Genomic DNA, 25,783 nt, shown 5'->3' with positions numbered 1-25,783 from the left:
CTCTCTCTCTCTCTCTCTCATTCTCTCATTCTCTCTGTCTCTCTCTCTCTCTCATTCTCTCTCTGTCTCTCTCTCTCTCTCATTTTCTCTCTCTCTCTCTCATTCTCTCTCTGTCTCTCTCTCTCTCATTTTCTCTCTCTCTCTCTCATTTTCTCTCTCTCTCTCTCTCATTCTCTCTCTCTCTCTCTCATTCTCTCTCTCTCTCTCATTCTCTCTCTCTCATTCTCTCTCTCTCATTCTCTCATTCTCTCTCTGTCTCTCTCTCTCTCTCATTCTCTCTCTGTCTCTCTCTCTCTCATTTTCTCTCTCTCTCATTTTCTCTCTCTCTCTCTCATTCTCTCTCTCTCTCTCTCTCTCATTCTCTCTCTCTCATTCTCTCTCTCTCTCATTCTCTCTCTCTCTCTCATTCTCTCTCTCTCTCATTCTCTCTCTCTCTCATTCTCTCTCTCTCTCTCTCTCATTCTCTCTCTCTCTCTCTCTCTCTCTCTCTCTCTCTCTCTCTCTCTCTCTCTCTCTCTCTCTCTCTCTCTCAGGGTAACTCTGGCCTGGGGTTCAGTATTGCAGGTGGAACCGATAACCCCCACATCGGTGAAGACCCCAGCATCTTCATCACCAAAATCATCCCGGGTGGAGCTGCTGCCCAGGACGGCAGGCTCAGGTCAGCCAGCATGTTACATACAGACACCCTAACCCACATCAGCCCTTTAGACTACTCCTTTTATGAATGTTTGTATTGATATATGGATCATTCCCCTGAATTCAGCTCACATTTAGAGTTTAAAACACATTTCGCATGACTCAAAAAATGGTAGACAATGCATGGCAAAGTTGTGTTTGCTACATGACTAGCAAACACAACTTTAAACAGTTGAACACCTAATAAATCAAAATATCTTTCATTAAAAAAATAATAAATTAATGAATTAAATAAATAAGAACACCCCTTCAATTAAGTAAACTTCAGAAGCTATTTTTATTATTTTTTTAACTTATGGTCATTTTTTAAAAATTGTTCACATTCACTTTAAAAGAAAAATTATGTAGAAATATCAAAATATCAAAAAAGTCAAAAATATTTTGTAAGAAATGGTATTGAGGGGAAAAAAAAGATGAAATTTAGATTTAGGGGTTCGTGTTTTAGGGGTTCACGTGTTGGTAATGCCTGTAGAAAAGCATTGTCAGTAGTAGTCAGCACTGAATGCTATACCCAGTGGCATGTGTTGACCATAGGGATACAGAGTCGGTGTTTTCTGGAGAGATGGAGCTCCGTGCAATCCCTTTGGGATGAGTCGGAGTGGCGTTTGTGATCCAGAACTAATCAAACAACATTAATACCTGACCTTACTAATGCTCTTTTGGCTGAATGTAATCAAATTCTCGCAGCAATGTTCCAACATGTAGTGTAAAGTAGAGGCTGTTACTGCAGCAGGTCCACTCTCTGTTAACGTCCTTGTTCATGGAAGAAATGCGGGAGGGATGAGCTGGACACTTGCAAAATGGAGCAAAATGGCCATTATGTACTAGTTATTCATTTTTCAGGAAATCTTTGATGGAAGATAATCCACTTATATAAACAAGAAAAAGGAGTTTTTAAAGCTAGAGTTAAAATAAATAAATAAATAAATAAAATAAAAGAGAAAGTGGGACTCTCGTCAGCCGTGCAAGACCTGGTAGTCCACCAAAACTGTCACAGTCAGATCTTTGGAAGGTGGGATGAAATCATGCTCCACTCTTGCGTCAGATCAGAAAAAAATCTGTCCATCCTTCCGCTGTGAGAAGACAACTCAACACTGAGTCTGAAAGGATGTGTGGCTGTTAAGAAGCTCTTATTCGGAAAAGGAATAAAAAAAAATGTACAATTCAAACAAAGAAGCTGCTGGTATTCTCAGAATGATGGACTAACCACCTCTGTCCAGACCTCAACATCACTGAATTTGTTTGAGGTTACTTGGATCATGAGAAGCAGACAAAGTGACCAACTTCTAAGTCTGAACTTTGGAGGTTTGGAAAATGTTTCCTGCAGATTTCTTTGGAAAACTGAAAACAGCGAGTCTCTGAGAGGAATGGAAGCTGTAATAAAAGCACAAGAGTGGACACACTGACTAGTGAAATATGATGCATTCAGTTGTTGATGCTTCTGTTGTAACTTTGAAACGTACTTAGTCTTCTGCTTTTTGTGTAACTCTAAAAATGAATAACTTGTACCAAATGTCCATTTTTACCTGGGGATTAAATAAATGCAGGGTGTACTCTGACTTTGTACAGTTACTGTATAGCCTATCATAGTGTATGATTTCCACTCCTGGAAGGCAGGTGTCCAGCACAGTTTGATGACATCCCTGCTCCTACATACTTGATATAAATCATCAGTTAACTACCAGATTCTGTAGGTGTGTTAGAGCAGGGAAATCACCAAACTGTGGGGTCCCTCAGGACTGATGACCCCTGGTGTGTCATGCTGTTATTTCCACCTATGCAGAGTAGAGATGGTTTTTTTGTCTGTCTGTTTTCCTCCACCCTTTTGCACGCAGAGTGAATGACTGTATTCTGCGAGTAAACGACGTAAACGTGAGAGATGTAACTCACAGTAAAGCCGTGGAGGCGCTGAAAGAGGCAGGCTGCATCGTCAGACTATACGTCCGAAGAAGAAAGCCTGGCTCAGAGAAAATTGTGGATATAAAACTTGTCAAAGGTCCTAAAGGTAAAATCATCTTTCATTTTTACTGCGAAATAAAAGTCTCTCTGCTTCATCGCAGTCTGTGCTAAGAAATAAACACATCTATCTAAATGAGGTTTTACACAGCAGTGATTATGACTCGCTATGCTAAAGCAATTCATTTTCACTGTGCCTGTCATTGCTTACGCAGTAGCTATTAAAGGGCATCCTCTCTGAAAGTGACACTGTTTGCTCTATAAACTGTTGTAATGTAAAGTGTAAATCTCCCTTTTCTGGGACTCTTGATCCTCAGGGCTAGGTTTCAGTATAGCAGGAGGAGTAGGAAACCAACACATTCCTGGGGACAACAGTATCTATGTCACCAAAATCATTGAGGGAGGAGCTGCCCACAAAGATGGGAGGCTCCAGATCGGAGATAAACTTGTTGCTGTAAGTCGGTCTTAAGACTCCCAGTTCATCCACACAGGCATAAAAAAATAAAATGAGATTTATGCAGTTGAATGTTTTGTAGATTTTCTGTGTGAAAGTAAGTTAACACATCATCTACGTGTATAAACATCTGCACATTTTAATGCAGTTACTGTTTATTTGCTGAGTTTAACATATTGGAAAAATGAAAACAAAAAGTGGCGTCTGCAAAAGTTAAATTGCGTTTTGTATATTTAGTAAAATAATTCAGCAAATTTGTTCCCTGTAGAGAATGTGTTCATTTATTATCACTTTAAAATGTAACCCTCTATTGCATGAATTATCACTTGATCATGTTCAAAATGTTTTGATGCGTTTTTGTTATTTAAAATTGCTGAAATAAAGGAAATATTTGAAAAAAAATGATCTTTTTTTTTTTTAAGTGGGGTAGTTATTATTAATTAATTATTATATTAAGTAGGGTATTATTACCATATGGCAACAATGCGCAGTTGTCCCACAGCCCCATAATAGCCCATAAAAAAGCACCATAAAATCTCAGTTTTCTCTAAAAACATCCTTTTATTGTAAACAAGACTAAAGAAATCCAGCTTATACTTATATACTGGCCAATATTTACACTGAAAAGTTCAGTTGTTATTTGGAATGTATGGTAATAATGACATGATAAGCTTTTCTGGTCATGTAATGTCATTATGTATTTGTACCCCTTTTCACACAAATAAATAGTAAAACTCAGATTTTATATTACTTCCTTGAGAAATTGTGAAAATATTTGTTGCCATGTGGCAACACCATGCAATAAAGGGTTAAGAAAATGTACAATTTGAGTTGCTCACACTTTTGCATACTACTGTAACTCCCTAATTAAAGTGATGGCTCTGAGAAAACACCATTTGGTCGGTTTTGTTTGGGATAAGGGCAAAATTGTGAAAATGAAATTTGCCAAAATTTGCCAAAGTGCCAAATTTTACTGTACCTCAAGTGTAATCAGTCAGCCAAGATGTTTGATGTCCAGTTAGCTTTATTCAAACTGCGTGCTTATCTGGTTGCAGGTCAATGCTGCTGGCCTTGAAGAGGTGACTCATGAGGATGCGGTGGCTGCCTTGAAAAACACATCTGACGTAGTCTACTTGAAAGTGGCTAAACCCACCAGTGTCTTCATGAATGACAGCTATGCTCCCCCTGATGTCACCAACTGTGAGTGTGCTCACACACAGCTTCATACTTCTGCTGAATGACCAACATCTGTCCCCAGTTTTCCCTGAAACACTTTACAGTGCTTAAGCTTCAAAGAGAAACTGTTGAATCAAGTCATAACTCCAACAAACTAATCAACTTGAACTGCCCGTGGAGGTGTGAATGCTCCAGATTGATCATTCCCACACTGCTGCCTTATGAACAAAACAGCACAGTGATGAAGTGATGCAAGTTCCTTCACACCACAGAAGTCTCCTCTGACTAATCCCAAAGGTTGCTGATAGTCAAAGCGTTCTGTCAATGAAGCATTTATACAAAGTAACCGCTAGCTTTATGCCACAGTCTTTTAAGATGGAAAGAGATGGATAGAAGGATAAATAAAGAGACTGATGTGCTGTAATTGATTTACAGGGGAACATTCTGGTACAGCAGTAGCAGAGAAGTACAGGGCATTATTCTTACATACGTAATAGATACAGTCACGCGTCAGCACACAACATGACAAAATGCAAACGACAGCATTAACTGAAACATCTTTATTCAGTGGGACATGAAGCATTGAGGATTAAAGGCCCCATATCCCATATTTTCCTCTTCTATTTTTCCCTCAGGTCTGCTCATATCATTTGTGTGGTTTTATGTACCAAAAATAGTTGCGTTTCCTTTTTACACAGTGTTTTAACTTGTCTTTGTCTCTTGGAATTAAACTTTTTTTTTTTACCGTCTGTATGTACTGTGGTGTAACTGTTCACTTATACTACATCAAACACGTATATTTCAAAGAAGTCAGGGAACTTTTTACTTTCCGTGATATGGGCCTGTTAACATGCAATGGGGCGCAAAAGTCTGAGACTAAATAAAAAAATACATTGAAAGAAGTATTTTCACTGCGTCAGAGGAAGACAAGTTAGAATATGATGTCTATATATTGCTGCGAGTCAACCTGTAAGGCCTAAAATAGTCATTTAAAAATTACGTCGCATGTGTTTTGAACCACATCTTACGTCTTCATCTGTCACCACATCTATTTAGGTTTTACCTACAAAATCAGCAGAAGCTGATGACAGTGAAGATCTCTTTGAATACTCTTTCAATGCGCTCGCAACCATCAGATTCATCCGCTTGTGAGGGTCTGAAGCACAACCGATGTTACAAAATGTTCTTCCACATGTGTGTAATTACACGTTTCCACTAGAGGTCGCCACATCACCAAGTCCCCAAAATTGATGTAGTTTAGCTTTAAGCAAATTTGTCTTACTATTTCAAAGAGTGTACTTTTTACTAGATGTGCTATGCTGATTAGTAAAAAAGTGCAAAATAGAAGCATTTTCACTAGTAGACACAGATTTTGAACCTCACAGTAATTGCAAAAATGAAGTGGTGTATGGGCGATTGTTTGTATGGAGAACTTTAAAGCTTTAGTTTCCTTGAAAATTGTTTACCTTGCTGAGCAGGTCTTTTTGAAGTGGTTTATGTTGCAGTGTAATTAATCCATTGTCCCTCACCTGAGTGACCCTTTGCCTTGTACTCTGAGGGCAACTAATCCTCTGCTTAGTCTTTTTTTTTTTTTTGGTATGAAGGTGCTAAAATGAAATGGTCTAGCAAAGCACTGGCTGTAGTCCAGCATCCCCCCGGAGTCACTGGCTCACCCATGATCCCAGGCAAAGCAGCAGTGCACAGCACTTTATTCAGAGGGTGGCGGCTGCTCCTCTGGAATGCCCCAGGATTGATTTGTGCCGTCCCAAAAGTGCTGAGTGATGCTGATCAATGATGTAGCGCCTCAGTGCCGTTCCAGAGTGTTTCCACAGGCCTGGACGAGGATGCTGTCATTAAAGCTTAAAGGCATGAAGGGCACAAGCAAATTTAATCAGCAAAAATACCACGTGGTCAACCCCCCTGCCCACCCTCCCCAGCAGCTAATCCACCATAAGTGTATAGTGAGAGTACAGTATGTGTTTGTGCTGTGAAAACGCATGTAAGTGTTGCATGTTGTTTTTGTCCTTCTGTGTCGTCTTGATTAACAGTCTGTGATTTTTGTTTGTAATAGTCTAGACTGCCCTGTTTTTTCTTGGAAAGCTTAAACTGAGCACTTTAACATTGGCTCTAGTGGTCTCTGCAGTAAGCCATGTCTAATGAGAGCATCCTGTCAACATTTTTGAGCCTGTCTTTATCAAGATCTGCGCAAACAGAGCTGTTTTAGGTGGATCCAACAGGATGGGCTGGCTGGTGGGTTTGCCGTCAGTTACTGCCCTGTGTCTTCTGACCTTTCCCGCACGGTACCCCTGACCCTGTGCAAGGAGAAAGTAAAGCATATTTCATTGTGCAAAGAGGCACTGATGAACCCACACCCTTTGATGTGACTGTTGAAGGTCATTTTCTTTTAAGCAGATTAACTTTCATGCCTGAACAGCTATAAACTGTGTTTTTTTAATGTTCATTAGTATTCTTAGACTGTGGAAAAGGGTGAATTTTGAACCTCTGTTTTACAGCAATGAAACACTTATATTGAAAGATTAATGTGTTTTAATATATTTAGAGTGACTTTTATAGTGCAGTGTATGCAGGACAGTGTACGCTGGTCTTCAAACGTTTTTGGAGCTGCGACTTCTGTTTGACTAATGTCTCATTTTCTCTTATCTGTAAAGGTTTTGTTGACATAAAACAGCTATTTACTACAGATTTTCATAATGGTAGTTTGCTTTACCTTCACTAATGCTATATTTAGTGCTCACTGGCCCAAAAAGCTTTTTACAGCCTTCTTATTTTGTGTTACTTGAATACTTTGTTCTCAAAACAATGATTTTTTTTTTCCCCAGAATTAACTTCGTGTTCATGACTACAATTTTACATAAATCCAGTAGGCATCAACAATGTGGTAATAGGCAGACTAAAGCTCATATGCTCAAATGCAGTATGTTGCTATGATTGTAGCCCTCTAGTTGAAATAAAGCTCTGAGTCAGTAGATGTTAAGTCATTATTTTTTTTCTTCATCTTTATTTTATTGAGTTATTTTATTTGGCTAGTTTGGCTGTTTTTAATCACGACCTGCAGCAGTGAGGGTGATGCACAGGTCAAACTGAGCTCAGTCATAGCCAGGCTATATAGCGTTGGTATTGACTGGGTATGAGATATATACAGTGGAACAGACGACCGAGGAGCTTTTGGAGCTACATGCTGGTCTGGTCACTACCTGGTCAAGATTCACCATCAACACAGCCACTCAAAACTCTTGCAATCATCAGAAATCCTTCCAAAACCAGCCATGGCAATAAAAAAGACAAAGTGACTGAAATACTAACTAGAGAACTAAATAAGAACGAAACACATGAATACTTGAGTATCTGAATTCAGGCCAGCCCTATTTATATAGGACAAACTTAAAGCAACACTTAGCTTCACATTCATCACATAGAGAAATGCTTTTTAGCACAATTAGATATTGTGTGTTATTGATGGTATCTGCATTGGGCTCATATTAGCAGCAAATGCTGGATCAGAGGTGAAACAAGGATAAATCTGGTCCTGTAACAAATATAGCCTGAAATGGCACCCACACTCACATTGTGTGATGTGATGTTTTTAGCTATTTCTTGCTTTCTGTGCTCTAGTAGAGTCTTTGAGTAGTTTATGCGTGACCTTCTTTTATGTGCTCACTTTATGTGGAGTGCTTTAATTAAAAATGGCTCATTTTAAAGCTTTTTAGATAAGAAATATTGCCTCACCATCACTGTTATTACAACTATTTGTATTGCTATGATGGTTTCAATATCAGTATTAATATCAAAAAAAGGAAAAACTGGTGTTGTGCCATCTGTAATCAAAACAAGGGGATAACATGTACCAAGAATGCTGTTATTTGCTAGGTAGGACTTCGGCGGTTGTTTCTTCGGTTCTGCCGTTTTTGCAAACCAGTAAGAAATGCTCATTTCCTGAAAAAAATCTTCTCTAGAAGTCTACGTTCTACAGCTTATAATGAATGAATGTATTCTTTACATTTGGCCTGTGCAGTGCTCTTGGTCGATGTCATGGCTGTGGTCTGGGAGGTATCTGTGCATACTGTTAAGTGGATTTCATGCTAAGCTAAGGAAATAATGGATTTCTTTGTCTTGTCTTTCAGCCTATTCCCAGCACATGGAGAATCATATCAGCACCCCAAATTATCTGAGCCAGCCCCTGACTCCAGCCACGCCGTCCCGCTATTCGCCTGTCTCCAAAGGCATGCTGGGAGATGAGGAGATCACAAGGTGCCTCTCATTTCTTGTTAGAGGAGTTCCTCTGCCTTTGTTCTAAGGGCCTGTCAGTGTTAATTTATGTCTGTTCTTATGACTGCTTGTCTCTGAGTTTTATTGAATTGACCTCTGACGTTTCAAGTTGGTCTTAATACGGCTCATAAGATGAGCTCCTTTTGCGCTTCACTTCTGGCTTCACTGGTCTCTTGCACATTGTATCTCACTCTCTTTTTTCTCTCTGCATCTTTTTTTTCCTTCCCATCTGTATTTTTAACTTTTTTTTTTCTTGCCAGGCACGTTTACTTAGGCAGCTTTGTAACAGAGGTGTACATATCCAGTAACTATGGCATGTAGAGAAGACTGCATCTCTCTTCTTCTGTCAGTGCTGTCTGATTTCACCGCTGCTCTTAGCCTGTGCTTTGTCATTGTCTACTGGCTACATATTACATACTATTCACCATGGAATCACGATTTTCAATAATATAGAACTAATTAGGTTGCAGTTAAATGTATAATTTGCTTAGAATAGCACTGTTCGGTACAGAACCTTGTATCTCCACAATGGTAACTTTACAGGGGAATGAAAAAATCTCCTTTGCTTTTAATGTACGTCAATGGGAGCAGACTGTTCTCAATGTACATTTGGGCTGTTTGTTTTGGTTAGTTCATCAAGAAGTTTATACACAATGTCTAGAGCAGCAGGCATTTTCAAATTATGTCAAAAAACGTTCAAAATGGATTTTCCCGACAGCAGCGATATGCTTGTCACAGTGTAACATCTCCGGTTTCAACCAGTTAGTAGAAAGCTGGAAATAACATTTAATCTTTCTTATTTTAATTTTTTTATTTTAGTGGAGTTAGTCGATAAATGTGAAATGACGGAGGCAAACGTGTAGCATCAAAAATGATTAAATCTCAAGGCAGTGATATAAAAATATTATAAACAGCTTAATAAAATATGTATTTTTTTTGTTTTACAGATGAATAACTTTTTATTGTTCCCAGAATATTTGACATGTTGAATAAAACATGATATTATTGGTTAATACTATTATTCCTCACCCAGTGGTACACAATGAAGTAATCAAAAATCAGATGTTTTAGAGGTAAGGAAGAGTCACTAGACTTCAATCAACGATGACAGGAAGCCAAGAATTCTGTCTAGTAAATTATGTGATGTGATATGATTAGTTGTTCTTATGACCAGGACTAACTAACAAGATTTAAAAGGTTAATTCCATGCGGCATACAGTACACGCTCCCCAGCAGACTGCAGAAGATCATGTTTGAACTTGAGCCTTGTTACATTAGACCACAGGATCTAACCATTCAGGCCTTTTCATTCATTGGATTGCTTTTTGATTTTGTAAGAGCTGCCAGTCTGCACGGACACACAGAGAGAGGCATTAGGAGAGAGGTCTGGGGCAGGGCAGATGGCCTGGCCAGACTTCTGCAACGCGGGTCGGGGGCACATCCACTGGTGTGCTTTACCATACTTAATCCACTTTAATGGAGGGATTTGTTTTCCTATCGGAATAGTGCCGTCATCTAATACGTCACACCCATCATAAAAAAAGAACAGCCTCTTTCGTCATAAGCTAGCGTGATAATAAGTCCAACCAATCTGTGAAGTCAACTTTGGAAATCTGATAATCTTCGAATTAAGACTTCATCCTTCAGCCAGCAGTCTACTGCCAAAACATTGCATTGTAGAGACTTTAAATGAGACCTGACCCTAAACACTTTCCGCAAGGTTTATACTTGTGGTGTAAGCCGACTTCATTTAGGATGCTGGAAATGCTGTCATATGCTTATACTGCCACCTACAGACTCATACTGAACAGTTTTCCTGGCAGCTTCCTCAGTGCTTAAAGCTTAATTCTTATTTGTGAGGTATGTGTTCATCATCAGCTCAGCAGTGGGTTACAGGAAACCCGTCTGAGGAAGAAAAAAAGCAATGGATGTATTTGTTTTGCAATATAAATGAAATCAGTAGAGGAAGAAGTATATCTGATGTCCACCAGAGGGAGACATATGGCTATACTATCAGACATTGCATATCTATAATATCCAAATATAAATTTAGTACTTAGTAGAACAGTAGCTCAATAGCACATTTTTCAACAACTAGGAGAAATGCTACATGCTTTGTAAATATTTCTTATGTTTAATGTTCCTGACTTTTTTATCATTACACTATAATCAAAAGATCGAATATGCTGAGAACATACTGATTCGTGCTGATTTTTCATAATTAGCACTCTTTTACACTCTAGTTTATTTTCAGCTTTAGAAAATCTACCATAAGATGCATAAACAGAATATTTAAGACATTGAAAATGGTTGATTTCTCAAAATAGCTAAATAAATAATAATACCTTTTATTTCAAAAGAGATTTTAAAAGAGCTATTTTTCAAGATTTCCACATAACTCAGTCATGGAAGTGTACATAAAGCCTCACAGAGCAATCTAAGCAGTCTAAAATGGCCAGTCATATGTAATATTGATAATATTGACGTGTGTCATATGTAATGTTGATAATGGTAAAGTAGTGGTAAAGTTTTCTTTTTTTCCCCTTTAAGAGCAGCTCTGTACTGTTAATATGTTTAGTAGGAAATCACCTTATGTGTCTTCGACCTCATCATATGTGTCTCAAGACATCAACTGACCCTTAGTGTTATTAATGAAACTTAAATTGTTGACATGTGACCATTTGCTATAAAGCCCAGTTATTACTGGGTGTTTAACTCTGCTGGTGCTTTGCAGGGAGCCTCGGAAGGTGGTACTGCACCGTGGTTCTACAGGCCTGGGCTTTAACATTGTGGGTGGAGAGGATGGAGAAGGCATTTTCATCTCCTTCATCCTGGCTGGAGGACCTGCCGACCTGTGTGGAGAGCTGAGGAAAGGAGACCGCATTATTTCTGTAAGAATCAGCTAAGGACAAGACAGCAGTGCAGAATGTTTTCATGCCCAGTGAAAGCTGGGATGTTTGGACTTCATGGATCGTTTGTGCTTTTAAGCGATGATCAGATTTACACAATTTAAGCAAATGTATTTAAGTTATAGCTCAGTGTTTGAGGCAAGTGTAAGATGATTTAGGTGTGCAGTCTACGCAGTGCTGCCTTTCAGCATTCATCGACTATTGATCACAAATCAAATAAATCAAGGCAATAGATTCAAATATATCAGTTAATACACTTTAAAAATGAGATTAAAAAAGGCTTTTTTTCTCATTACAAACCACCACAGCACTGCTGAATGAACTTGACATTGCCTACCAAAACAGAGGCAGCGTTGTTGTGACATCATTGGAATACCATCAATTGGGAATTATCCATAGATAGAACCAGGGTTTGAATTTAGGGTATGCTGGGGGAGTCTCGGACTTCCCATAAGAGTAAAGGAGGATAGCATCAATGTACAGGTCTTATTGTAATCAGAAATTCCACCAGGATTAATTTGGGAACTCAGATTAATTTGGGAGCCAGTGGGTGAAATTTGCTACACATAGGGAGACCATTGCAGTTTACTGTGAACTTGTGCTTTTTGGACAGGATGAGTTAGGCAACAAGTAGGGTATATAACTGTTATAACTTCTTAAACGTTTAAGATAAATGTTTAATGGCTTATCATACAATATAAACAAAAAGCTTTAGATAAAAAAAGTTTAAAGTTTAAAAAAGTTTAGATAGACAGAAACAGATACATATCAAAACATGCATATAGCCATGTATCAAAAATACAGGCTGCTAATGTGGTTAACTAGTGGAATAATCAAATGTGTTGCGCTCAACATTGTTTTTGAATTGTGTTGTGTAACTGTAGAGTTGCAGGCAAATCACATGCATAAAAGTGTAAAATCAGCCTAAGAAGAAAACTTGTCATGTCATTTCTGCCCTTTCCATCGTTGCAGCTGAGGGTAGCAAGTATCTGTCTATAATATCTATTTAAAAAGCCTTGCATGGAATCCGCGTCAATATAAGTGTGTGTGTTCGTTGCAGGTGAATGGGGTGGACCTTCGCAGCGCAACCCATGAACAGGCAGCCGCAGCGCTAAAGAATGCTGGCCAGACTGTCACCATCGTGGCCCAGTACAGACCAGAGGGTAAATATCAAGCTTTTAAACCAGACTTCATAACTACTTCATGTTCTCTGGGTATCATTTCCCTGACACAGCCAGAGCTATGTACTCCAGCCACTTTTCTGAGGCTGGCGTCCTCCTATTGGCTGTTGAGGCATTACACTGTTGTCACCATTACAGTAGGCTTGTGCTTAAAGGGTTTATTTGTTTGATTTCTAAGCATAAATTTATTTTGAAATAAATTTCAAAATAAAATGACATTTTCAAATATTTTTTTAAAATGCTCCCCCAGCAAGTAAGCTGTAAGTAACCCTTAAGGTCTTAGCACATATGGGGACATATGGGGACTTTTTCAGTCCTGTTGGAAAAGCGTCCCTCATGGCCCGTATGAAGAATGTGCAAAGCTCCTTGAAAAATGATCCATGTTCTGCATGTATATAATATTTTCCCTGAGACCTACTTAAGATGTTTTTTTTATGGAAGGTACTAAAATGTACTAATAAAATTTACTAAAACATTTCAAATTCATGTCTACATGACCATTTTCCATCCTTTACATCTTGGTACTGTGACTCATGAATGTAAATGGCCTCAGAGCTGAAACACTTCTTATAACTTCAGTGTGAATGGGCGGAGCTAAATTGTATATGAATCCACCTTTTCAGTCTCTTGGAAACATGTTAGCCTGCTGTTAATGTGGAAAATGGGAACATGTGCTGCTGTTAGTGAATTAAAAACAAGCTGTGTCTTGTAGCTTTAGTTCCATATATGGACTGGAAAGTCAACAGTACATTTGGGAAAATTTGTTCTTCCATTATGTGGGCCCTTAAAAATAATAGATTTCAGTAATTCTGTATATGACATTTCAGAGTTTGATGTCCTCTAAATATTGGCAAAAATAGTAAAAATAAAGAGAAGCCCTTCTTGCATAGGTGTGTCCAGACTTTTGATGCTATACATGCGTAGTGCAAAAGCTTTATTTTCTGCGGTGTGTTTATTTCATAATTGGCTGGCTGGTAAGTTGTTTTCAGTTATTAATGTTTTAGAGACTAATGCTGAGGCTGCCGTCACTAAGATGTGTGAGGTTTAACAATATGGAGAAATAATTTAACAGAAGGATGTTTCTCCTTCTCTTTCAGCTGATCTCTCCTTCTTCTTGTTCATTGCTAAATACAAGCTTTAAAAGCAAAGGGCCATGGCAAACACTACACTAAGCAAACGCTACACGGAGCTTTGAGCTGAACCTTCAGTCTTTATTTGGTGTGGTGTGAATAGTAAGGAGTGTTTATTTGTTCATTGCGAATGCAGTAGAAACGATTTCACGCATGATGGCCTATGATAATGGAAATAAGGGAGGCAGAGGCTGGCCCATAGCGACAGCACGGTTGCTGTTGAGGATATGATTTGTGAATGGCTGCAGGCAGAGTTGGATGATCAACTTGTAAACAGAAGGGCTCCAACTTTTGATTTATTTATGTAATCGGTTAATCGACTAATTAAAGAACAATTTTTGGTCATTTCTTCTCATTTTGCCCTGTAACAGTGCCACCATCAGTCCTCGCTGTGCAACAGGTATTTCCTTTGTTATGCTGTAACAAAACAGTAGAATCCATATCAGCCCCTTCATGCCTTCTGTAGTGTATTTCAGTTAATGCTGTAACTAATGATCCTTTTGCTTATCACTTATTCTGTCAACTATTTTTCCAATTAATTGGTTACTCTAATGATCACACTCCTATTTCAGGGGGAAGTTTAATAGTGGCATGTAAAACCTGAACATTTATTATCCCACATCAGCATTATTGTGAATTTCCCCGCTGTGGGACTAATAAAGGATTATCTCATCTTAATTTATAACTGATGTCAATGAATCCTGCAGTCCTGATTGCAATTTTTCTGAATAAACAACATGAAAATGCAAAATATTCCAACCTTTTTCCCCAGACCAAAACTATACACACAGGGCTTAGCATGATTTTTCTTAGGAATTTCACCATCTTGTATGTCCTGCCAAAGAAAACAGAACAAATGGGCAGATGTCTATAAAAAGGAAGTTCTAGCTGCGGGGACACCGCCAGTCTAGTCATCATATTTGTTGCTGTGCCAGTGGCAGAAACAACAGTGATTGGACGTTTGTTGCCTGTGAAGCTTACCAAACAGAGACCAGTGTTGCGGTCTATGCAGTATTAATTTATTATTGCTCAAACCTATAGATGAGGATGTGAGGTAACCTGGATTTATGCGAAGTTCACAGAACAGAGCAAGAGAGAGAGACGCTCGCACCAAAGATGCTTCAATAAAATGGAGTTTATTGGCTAAATATTAAACTACCTTGGACTATATTCAATGATGGATGAAAGAAAATAGAACAAAACACAACAACAGGATAAAAGTTGCTCACAGATTAGTGCGTGGCTCTGGGTGTGCTGCTGGGTCTCCGTGGCATCCGAACCACTTGTTATTTTCCTGTGTCTGGTTCGATTGCAGTCAAAGTTGTGAGGCTAGTGACGCTAACTACCTCTCTTTAGCAGACAAGAAACATCTACCTTCCTTCTCTGAGGGTGGTCTTAACTGAAGGTCTGTAGACGGACTGATCTAAGCAGATCTGATCCTGGAGTGTTCCAATTCTGGCCCGTCTCTCTGACTAAGGCCGGCACAAACTTAGGAGTTCAGCTATCTTCTGGTTGAGAAAGCTGACTCCTGCTCACTCTGTCTCTCTTTCTGCCTCTTCTGTCTTCCCTTTACTTTACTGTCCAACAAAAGTTCCATGCCCTGGGGTTTTGCTCCAACTGCTGACCCTTCCCCTTGGGGCAGAATCAGAGTGCTGATAGGTTTTCCTAACCTAACAATTAATTAGCTATTCATTGTTTCCGACCCTGATTGGTTGTGCATAATTTTAGGAACGCCTTCCCCAGAATCACTGCCTTCTTTGTTTCAGTTCATTTAAACAAAGGAACATCTTTAAATTATCATCAAATTGGTTAAACTTTCAGAATCAATGATTGTACAGAATATTAACCCTCGGTACCTGATACAACACATGTTAAAGAACATGGGTAATGCTTTTCCTAAACCATAGACTGTATAAATGTTAAAGAAATCAAATTGACCATGAAAGGAAAGGACCAAAGGTAATAAAAGAAAACCACATTCAGGATACTTATTGGTCACTGGTCAAAATCATTACAATTAGTTATTAAAGTTGACGCTCTGTATTTCTAGCACTCAATGGTAGAAAGGGATATAAGTACTATTTTAGATAACACAAATAATACTAATAACAAGTAGTATTGCTTATAGATTATATACATCTTGATACTCAAAGCAGACAACGTCCAAGTCCCTTGGATTCTTTATGAGTGCATAGTGGTGGTGTGATGTGCCTCATTTTCACTACTTGGGTGTCATGATTCTATATCTAAATTGTCAATGGAATCTAAAAAGGCTAGCTTTGTTATAGATTCTCATAGCAACCCATGTCTTGATATCTCTGGATATGGAATGGTGGAAATTCCATATTGGTGCAGTCTAAAGAATGATTTCTGTTAATTCATAGCTTAGTTAAGGTTTGGGAAGATCTGCAGCTGGATTCAAGGCCAGGATTTATGGCCTGGTATGGTCTGCCATGTGGAGCAAAGGGGGTTGCAAGCCTCCCACTGTGTCCGTATTTTCAAGATAACATCCTTTTGAGTCATAAAACTTGTAGGCACCCTAATCCTGTTTGGATGACATCTGCTTGACCTTTGAAACAGTCCTGAGCTCAGGAAGTTCAGGAATGTGGAGTCCTCCTAAGCAGTGTCATTCTGGCTCGACTAGATTGGTGGTGTCTGCTACATCAGAGAGGGTGAATAATATTGTGTTGCATTTTTGCTATGCGAAAAAAAATCTATAGCGTACAAGATATCGGTTGTTATATATATTTTATTTTTTTACATTTTTTGACACAGATTACAGAAGCTACAGAAATATCAACAAATAGGAAGTCTGGTCATTTAATGGGATGACTAGGCCTGCATTCCATGACTAGCAATTCGGCACAAACCGCAAGTCTTAAGCCTTGCGATGAAAAGAATTCAAGTTTAGCACATACTCAGTCTTTTAGTTCAATTAATATTAATAATGATGACCAATAGTCAGTCGAGCAGTCCTGATTTTAGATTGAGTTTGGAGGGAACGTGTAGTTTAGCGCTGACGACCACTTTCTAGGTACATGAAATTTGTAAACTCAGGTGGAATAGGTTTATTTTAATGCTGTTGCTGTAGTGCAGTGGTCTCACTATCGGTCTACAGTACAGTGATGGCCAGATGGCTTTGGACTGACACAACCCTGTCGTGACTCAGATTAGCTCTGTTGCTGACCCCTTAGAGGTGCTGAAGCTCATTTGTAATGAAGACTTGTGGGTCCAGCTTGGCCCTCTCTGCTTCTCTAGGCTCTGCTCCCTACACACCTCAGCAGGCCTGGCTATAGTGTTTATGAGAATGCTGTGGGCCATGATGGTCCTGCAGAGCTCTGGCTGGAGACAGTGAGCAAAAGTCTAATTAAAGTCTCTGTCCATGTGAGTGTGTATGGTTCTTTCTCACCTCCACTGCGTCTGTGTGTATGTGTATTGGGGACGGGTTGGTGAAGTTGGATGAGGTATGGTGAAAGCTGTGGTCTTAGCATGGCTCCTGAGCCTGGCTTCCTGTACCTGTCACGCTCCTCTCTATGTATGCCTCCCACTCTCAACCAGTCCTGCCCAGTCTCACTTGGCTCTCGGTCAGTGAAGCCCATGGCACAGTCCATTCTCTACATTTTGCCCCAGGCACAGAGGGGACCAGCCATGCACTTTAGCAGGGATAAAGCAAGCATAATTATTGAAATCAACATTATTTGGGTGTTTGAGGTGTTTTTGGTCAGATGTTTATGCAGTTTTATTCTCCTCAGTCAGTTATTAGTGATAAATGCATGTACTTTGGACAGTTGTTACTTCAATAGGTGGTGATGTGTGTTATTTTGCCATATGTGCAAACCAGGAGGACAGTTAGCAGAGATAACTAGTTAGCTGTTATCAGTTTAGGAGTTATTGGGAGTTAAAAAGGCTGAGTTTAAAGGGCATCGTCTTAGAAAAGGAGGGAAAAAATAGGCCACATGTCCTATTTGTCCTATGACTTTTTGTAGCAGATAAACAACATGAAAATGCAATTTTCCAACTTTTTTTACCAGACCAAAACTATACACACAGGGTTTAGCATGATTTTTTAGGAATTTCTCTACATTATTCATCTTGCAAAAGAAAAAAAAAACAAAGCAAATTGGCAGATGCCTATAAAAAGGAGGTTCTAGCTGTGGGGACACAGCCAGTCCAGCATGGTGTTTGTGGCTGTGCCAGTGACAGAAACAGCAGTGATTGGAAGTTAGTTTCCTGCAAAACTTCCCAAAAAGCGAGCAGAGTGGGTGAATAATACAGTGTTGCGTTTTTGTTCAAATGCATGTAACTTGAACAGTTGTTACTTCAATATGCTGGGTGGTTCAATAGTGTTCAGTATCGCACTGTAAATGCGCACCAAACTGACAATAATCGTAAACTGAAACAAATTTAGTTTTATTTTTATTGCCATTCTATTTATGCTTACGAATTAACATACTAAACATAAAACCTAAAAAACAAATAAATAAAAATACACTTTTATTGTTGATAATTGAGCTGATATTCAATGATTTTATCATTAGATTTTGGTACTTTATTGTAGTCCTATTTGATCTTTTGTTTTCCCAGCCAGTTTGCAGTGGTGGTTCTTTCGGTTTTCAGGCCAAAATTTTGGTGCATCCCTAATATTTTATTTATACTGACTGGTTCTGTCTTGATGCTAAACAGTTTTGTTTTACACTAGAACAAGCCTCACTTTCTTGTAGCTGCCACGCTGTAACATCACTCACATAACACAACGGTAGAATTTGTGAAACAGTCCACAAAATTCTCTGTTCAGATGCAAAATTCAGCTTTAGGTATTGTATCTAATATTTATCCATATTGAGTGATATTGAAAAATCTATTGTAATGAGATTTTTGGACACATTGACCAGCCCTACTTCACTGTGCTCTGTTGGCCAAGATCACTGGCTCCAGGAGGGCTGTGCTCATTTTTTTTTTTTTGGAAGCAATTAGGCTGTGTGGCGCGTGGAGCTGCCGCTGTGGAGAAGAGCTGTTTATGTGTATGTTTATCATTTCCTCTTCCTTTTCTAGCCTCATCTTCTCTGCTCCTTTCCTGCGGTCTTGGAAATATTTTATCATGAATTAACTTTTTTATCCATCCTTTTATTCTGTTTTTCACAGTTTATTCTTTACTCTTTGTTTTCTCTCTTTTCCTTAACTCTATCGTCTTCACTTTTCATGGTCTGTGGTGCAGTCGTAATAGCACATTTCCTGTCATTTTCAGCTAATGATACTCAATGCAGCTTATGTTGCTGGGCACAGGGATGCAGTTGCTCTCTCAGCTCAGTTGAATGTGGATTGCCGTAGTTACTCGACGCCGCCATTGTTTATTACTGACTTGAAAAATGCCATTGTAAGTTAAGTCAGTCTTTTTCCCTTTATTCACTGCTGAAGTATGCTGTTTGCTCTTTTTAGCCGCTGTAAGCATGTGAAACCTTGCTGATTGTTTGTAGAGACTGCTTCCATTTGGTGCTGAATTGCTTCTCAGCTCTGTGATGTTAAGCTTCTTCTTGTTCGTGACTTTCATCACCCGTGAAATCTGTTAAAGAGGTTTGGGCATGCTGGAGACCACTCCTGAGCTCAATATTGATTGGTTGTTTGGGTGCAGGCTAGTGGTGCTGGGTGAGGCTCAGGTGCGCGGGCGCGGCAGACCGCCCCCTGTGGGAAACCTGCAGGAGGACAGCTCTGTCCCTCTTAGCTCCTTTAGCTATGCATGGAGGACTGGCTAATGGAGCAGCGGAGAGAACAGATGCAGCTGAATCTTTCCCCACTGAATGAATCCAGAACTCAGTGCTTTTTGTCAGTGCTACAATGACTCCATGTCCTTCAAAAAAGGGAAGGGTGATGGTATGGATGTCAAATTGGGGAAAAATCACATTTACACAAAATATCCCAATTATAGTCAATAAGCTAAAAGATCTTTGGTGATTTGAAGTTTGCTTCTGTAGTTTTTCACTGAAGCTTACAAGCTAATATAATAATAATAATAATAATAATAATAATAATAATAAATTACATTTATATAGTGCTTTTCACAAACCCAAGGTCACTTCACATAGCAAAAAAAACCCACACTATACAGAGGAGGAGGAAGAAAAATGTGCATTAAACAGAAAAGTCTTTAAGTCAGATTTAAAAGAAGAAAGAGAAGAGCGTCCCTGAGGGATTGAGGAAGAGAATTCCAGAGTTTGGGGGCCAGGGCACTAAAGGACCTCCCTCCCAAGGTGGAAAGTCTGGTGCGTGGAACAGCAAGTAAGTTATTGCTAGGAGATCTGAGAGAGCGAGGGGGAGTGTAAGAGGTCAGCAATTCTCTGAGGTAGGGGGGAGCAAGATTATGCAAAGCTTTGAAAGTGAGAAGTAAGATTTTAAACTTTATACGGGACAGGACAGTGTAGCTGGGAGAGAACGGGGGTGATATGAGCTGAACGCTTAGTGTGGGTGAGCACTCTAGCTGCAGAGCTCTGAATGTACTGTAGCTTTTGGATAGACTTTACAGGGAGACCAACAAAGAGGGAGTTACAGTAGTCAATGCAGGACATAATGAAGGCATGAACCAGAGTTTTGGCATCTTTATCAGACAGGAACGGTCGAGACGAGCAATGTTACGGAAATTAAAGAATGCAGTCTTGGTGAGGAATTTGATGTGCAGATCAAAATTGAGTGATGGGTCGAGTAAAACACCAAGATTTCTAACGACAGGTGCAGACTTAACGAGCAGGCCATCAATAATAACTGAAAAATTGGATGACTTTGATACTAGAGGTTTAGGGCCAATCAGTAAGACTTCAGTTTTAGCAGTGTTTAGCATGAGAAAGTTATTATGCATCCAAGCTTTAAATCAGAAATACAATCAATTAGTGTACTGGGAGGGGTATCTGAAGTGTGTGTACTGAGATATAACTGAATATCATCAGAATAACAATGGAAGTTTAGGCCATGGCTATGAATAATCTGCGCAAGGGGTGAAATGTAAATTAAGAAAAGTAGGGGTCCAAGAACTGAGCCTTGCGGGACACCACATCTAACAGGAGAGGAGGAGGATTTATGTGGGCCTAATGTAATAAACTGGTGTCTGTCTGTAAGATATGACCTGAACCACTGTAGGGCTGTGTCAGTGATGCCAATAGAAAAAAAGACGAGAAATGAGAACATCATGATTAACAGTATCAAAAGCTGCACTTAAGTCGAGGAGCAGGAGAATATTTAGAGAACCACTATCAGCAGACCGGAGAAGATCATTAACAACTCGCAGAAGAGGTGTCTCAGTGCTGTGGTGAGCACGAAAACCAGACTGGAATGGCTCATAGAGGGCATTATCACTCAGAAATGTCTGGAGTTGGGAAGCAACCACTCTTTCCATTACTTTAGCTAAAAACGGAAGGTGTGAGATGGGTCTGTAATTAGAAAGAGAAGTCGGGTCCAATTCAGGTTTCTTAAGTATCGGAGCAACAGCAGCAGTTTTAAGGGCAGTAGGAACAGAACCAGAAGAGAGACATGAATGTATCACTGTAGCAATAGGGTGTTGATTACAGATGAACAGGCCTTGAGTAGAGGGGTGGGGGCAGGGTCAAGCTGACAGGAGGAAGCATTAGACTTAGTGATGAGCTCAGAGACAGAAAAGGAGTCAACAGGTGTGAAACAAGTTAGCTTTGTGTTCAAAGAAGGAGAATCTGTAAAGGAGAATGGCTGGGAAGCAGAAGAAAAGAGGCTATAGATCTGATTAATTTTCTTGTCAAAAAAATGTAGAAAAACCTGACATTGCTGAGCTGAATGGGGGCACGCTGATACAGGAGGATGGAGGAGTTTGCTAACGGTTCGAAAGAGAGCTTTTGGCCTAGACTTAGCATTATTTATGATGGAGGAGTAGTAGTTGGAGTGGGCAGTATTAAGGGCATCCCTATATTTGTGGGTGTGTTGACTGTAAAGTAGAGAGTGGACAGTAAGGCTAGTTTTTTTTATAAAGGCGCTCAAGACGCCGACCAATGGCCTTTAGTACCCTTAGTTCAGGGGTGAACCAAGGACAGGTGCAGGCGGCAGGGAGGAGTCTATTCTTAAAAGGGGCAAAATCATTAAGCAGTCCAGAGACAGTGTCATTATAGAGAGAAACCATGCTCTCAGGGGATGATGGGTTATGTAGGTCGGACAGGGCTGAAGACTGAAGAGAAGCAGCAAACAGATTGAGATTGACACACCTAATATCACGATAGACAACAGATTTTTTCACAGGGGGGAGGAGTAGAAATATGAAAAGTACATTCAATGAGCTTCTGGTCAGCGATACCAGAAACTGAACCAGTACCAAACCAGTAGGGCAGAGTAAGTCAAGAGTATGACCATGAGTGTGATATATAAGTAATATAGGTAGCAAGGAAGGGAAACTTCTACCAGCAAGCCTCAGGCGAACTGCTATTGTTTAAAGTACAGACAAAATTCAGGCTTTGAAGTGGCTGCTACTGTTGATTTTATCTACATGATGTACTTTTGTCCGTTTTAGATGATAGCAGTATATCATGCAGTGTTAGCAAGTCTATTGGATGTTACGCTCTCAGAAAAAGTCACTGGAGTGGCTCCTTTCTTGTCACTAGGGTGCTGCTCTCAAGGGTCAGAGAGATGTGGTAGGCGCCGGACAGCCGTTGCGACATTTAACCTCCATTTGCAACTTCCAGGTGCATACTCCCATATCCCTTCATGTGTCTGACAGAAAACGGAGATCACTTCCAGCATCACATGTAATGCGTATTGTAGCGTATTTTTTGGTTCAGACTGCTTCACCCTAACAAGAGTTACAACAGAATATTCAGGGCCTCTTTCAAGTGATTCTCCCTGTTTTTAAATGATGTAACTCCACATATCCTGTCTTCAGACCTTTTATTTAAAATTGTTATTGAAAGATTCTATACCTACATTGGAAAAAATGCATTAAGATGGTTGGACCTTAAAACCACACTGTATCTTTGAAGGTATGTCTTTGCTGCTTGTACCTTGGTAAAAGAAAAATGTATAGTACTGTAATAGTACCTCAACTTGGCTTAACATGGCGCTAGCATCCATTGCTTCTTAGCTTTTCCCTTTTGGCACCCATGCAAAACTAAAGCAGACTTGATACACCAAGTAGCTGATTTAACACGTTTAAGGCAAGGGGAAAATTGTGTAATTCTGAGTGTTCACCAGACTCTTCCTTTAGAAATCCGTTTTGATATGCTTTTCATCAAATCTTCCGTGATGTAAACTCGGAGAAATCCATGCGATCTGAGAAAACTCAGAAATCTTGCAGGAACCCCAACATTTGAAAGTGCTCTTGGAGGCATTATATCTGTCGACAAGCAGAGCACATCCTCTTCAGGAAAATCCCAACCCCCAAAGCCACCTCGCTTTGATCAGCGAGGCTTAATGGCATTGAGGATCTGTCCTTCAACGTCACGCACATCAGCATGTGATGCGGAGCGCTGACGGAAGGGCCTGCTTCTGCCCCCGAGCTGTTTACTGTTAGTGGATCCTTACTCATTTAAGCGTATACACTGAAATGAGCGTTTAACCCTGCTGCCAACTCGCTCATGTCAGATTCAAACTAGGGATTTGATCCACTCTTGGTGCATGCATAGGTAATTTGATGGAAGGACCTGTTTTGAAAGTACAAATTGGTTTATGTTGTATATTTTAGTGGGTAAGAGGCACTTTCTGTACTTCTCTAAAAGCCGGTACTGTCAGGACGGTGTGTCGCTGGGATTTGACGGTGAAGTTGCTTCTCTGTATGCCTGTCACGTAGGCCACACTAAAGGGTGTGATCAGAACATGCTGGGATGGATCAGCTGTGGTGGGGCTGAGATGTAAGCACACTAGCGCAGAGTGTAAATTCCTTCTTGATGCCGTAAGGAGATGAGTAAAGCATTAGTCAATATTATGTGTGAAGAAGTGCTTTAGCATGGCATTACCTCAGCAGAGTGAGTGTGATGAGGTGCTGGAGGAGATTACCCTGTCAAAATCCCAATGCTCCGTCCTTTAAAATTCATGCCTAAGATTGTGGAATTTGACGTCATGTTGCACGCACTTCATTAGATGACTTTTGTGTGCAGTGCACAACATTGCTTAAGAAAAATGACCTTTAGGGGAAATCAGATGGTTCCTGAGGCTTGGAAGGTGGAAAATTTGAAAGGTTTTTTGGCACTCAATGGCTTTTGGTTCATTTATAGATCCTTTTTGCAATGCAAAGTCATGCACTATCTTTAGGCTCTGTGCTGGAGCCAGAGCTTTAGAGTTACCATTGATTTCATCATTGTATGTATCTTGCTTGTAGTTTAGCTAACCTTGGTATTCATCAGAAAGCTCCATGCTTCTTACTCCCTGCATTCTGACACTCTTATGTGAGGAAAAATACAATTGAGACACCAGTTTCTTTTTACTTATGGACACAATTTGTGACTTAGGCAATGTATTTATTGGTCGCAAAAAGTGATTGTTGTTAGGGGTGCTACAACGAGCAAATGAGTACATTTTCTTTTTAAAATGCAGTTTGTGAGACAATAAGAGCTGTGAACACAAAATTCAGGCTTTAAATTGCCTGCTTGTGCCATTAACAGATGTCATCTTGTTTGGGTAACTGTGGAAAATAACTGTGATAAATGGTTAAACCAACTTGGAGAGGGATTTTTTTTTCTGTGCTTTAGTTTCTTCCAGCGGATGTGGCAGAAAGCATAATGATAGAATGGGAGTTGTGTCTTCATCTTCGTCAAATAAAGGATTGTTATAAAGCCCAAATTAGTAAAAGTCTTTATTTTGGCTGCAAAGCTGTAATAATCTAGTAAGAAAGAACTGAATTTCCTGAATTTCCAGACTATCATCTGAGAGTTTGGGGCTGCTTAGCTTAGACCTTCTTCTCTGAAGAAGCCTGAAGCCCTTTGAATGGACCCATTTTGTCTTATGAACCAAAGCTAAGACATTTTTACTCTTGTTCTGTCCTCCAAATCGAAGTTATTTTCATTCAAACCTGACTCTGTGGTGTGAGGATGTCTTAAAACATACACCATGTAGTCATGATATCTACTTGCAGCACACAGTGGGTTTAACTAGCACAGCTGTGTTTTTAGAACACAGTCTAATCTGTTGGATGCAATAAATATGATATTAATATATATCATCCCGCAGTGTTTAAAAGTTTGGCTGTGTTTAAATGTGGTAATACTGCTGTCTTGCTGCGATTTGAACTAAATAAATCAATAAAAGAAACGAGTTTTACTGTCACGAGGGGATGTTAGCAGTAAACCGCCACCAGGCACAAGTCTATGATGTACTTTTGTCTGTTCTTATACACGACAATGTGCCATACAGTGTCATAATCCACTTAAGCAAGCCTATTTAAGATTACATAACGATTTGGTACTAGTTCTCTTACTTGTTAGCTGCATTTTCCGTAAACTCCAATGCAGAACTGGGGCAACTTCTGATACCAAACATTTCTCTGATGATTGAAAACATTTATGGCGAAGGGAAACGTTATATGTATGAATACAGGTGCAGCACAAAATATGCCTTGATGCGACTGCAATGAGCGCCCACAATGCAATGTTTGATTCACTGTCGCAAAAGGCTCAGTACTTGGGTCTTCAGCGTTCAACAAACTATTCTGTTCAAAACATGTTTTTGTGCACTTTTCATCACATTGTACCTGAATCTGCAGCCTTCCTGGAACCCCAGCCTGACGGATTTATAGATTAAGATTAGGAATACTGCGAGGTGCATGTTAACAGTCATTATTTCTGTATGAGGGTTGCAAGACAATGCAAGCCATGAAGACAAAATCCGCAACAAAAGTGCAAGCTGTGAGTGGGATATATTTAGAGTTGTGCTTTTTATTTTATGTTGTGATATTAGACATACTGATGTAAACTGGACCATTTCCACTGATCAGTTAAAACCATTCCATGATGTTCCTAAAAGACCCTTGACAGGCGTGTACACTCTGTGCTTATTTACATA

General features: G+C 39.6%; 1 protein-coding gene across 29 annotated transcripts in view; it reads left to right on the top strand.

The window, feature by feature from the left end:
• dlg1 (discs, large homolog 1 (Drosophila)) overlaps positions 1-25,783 on the top strand; it is a 163,582-nt gene that overhangs the window by 110,425 nt on the left and 27,374 nt on the right. For all 29 annotated transcript variants that reach the window (XM_037535118.1, XM_037535117.1, XM_017698110.2 and 26 more), the window contains 7 exons: positions 534-658; positions 2,532-2,701; positions 2,970-3,106; positions 4,162-4,306; positions 8,425-8,551; positions 11,304-11,460; positions 12,539-12,641. In XM_037535118.1, coding sequence (XP_037391015.1) covers positions 534-658; positions 2,532-2,701; positions 2,970-3,106; positions 4,162-4,306; positions 8,425-8,551; positions 11,304-11,460; positions 12,539-12,641 — 964 coding nt within the window. The remainder of the gene's footprint in view (positions 1-533; positions 659-2,531; positions 2,702-2,969; positions 3,107-4,161; positions 4,307-8,424; positions 8,552-11,303; positions 11,461-12,538; positions 12,642-25,783) is intronic.

Source organism: Pygocentrus nattereri, chromosome 26, assembly GCF_015220715.1.
Source record: "Pygocentrus nattereri isolate fPygNat1 chromosome 26, fPygNat1.pri, whole genome shotgun sequence".
NCBI classification, from domain to species: Eukaryota; Metazoa; Chordata; class Actinopteri; order Characiformes; family Serrasalmidae; genus Pygocentrus; species Pygocentrus nattereri.
The sequence above is the reverse complement of the archived record's forward strand: the minus strand, read 5'-3'. Positions and strand labels throughout refer to the sequence as shown.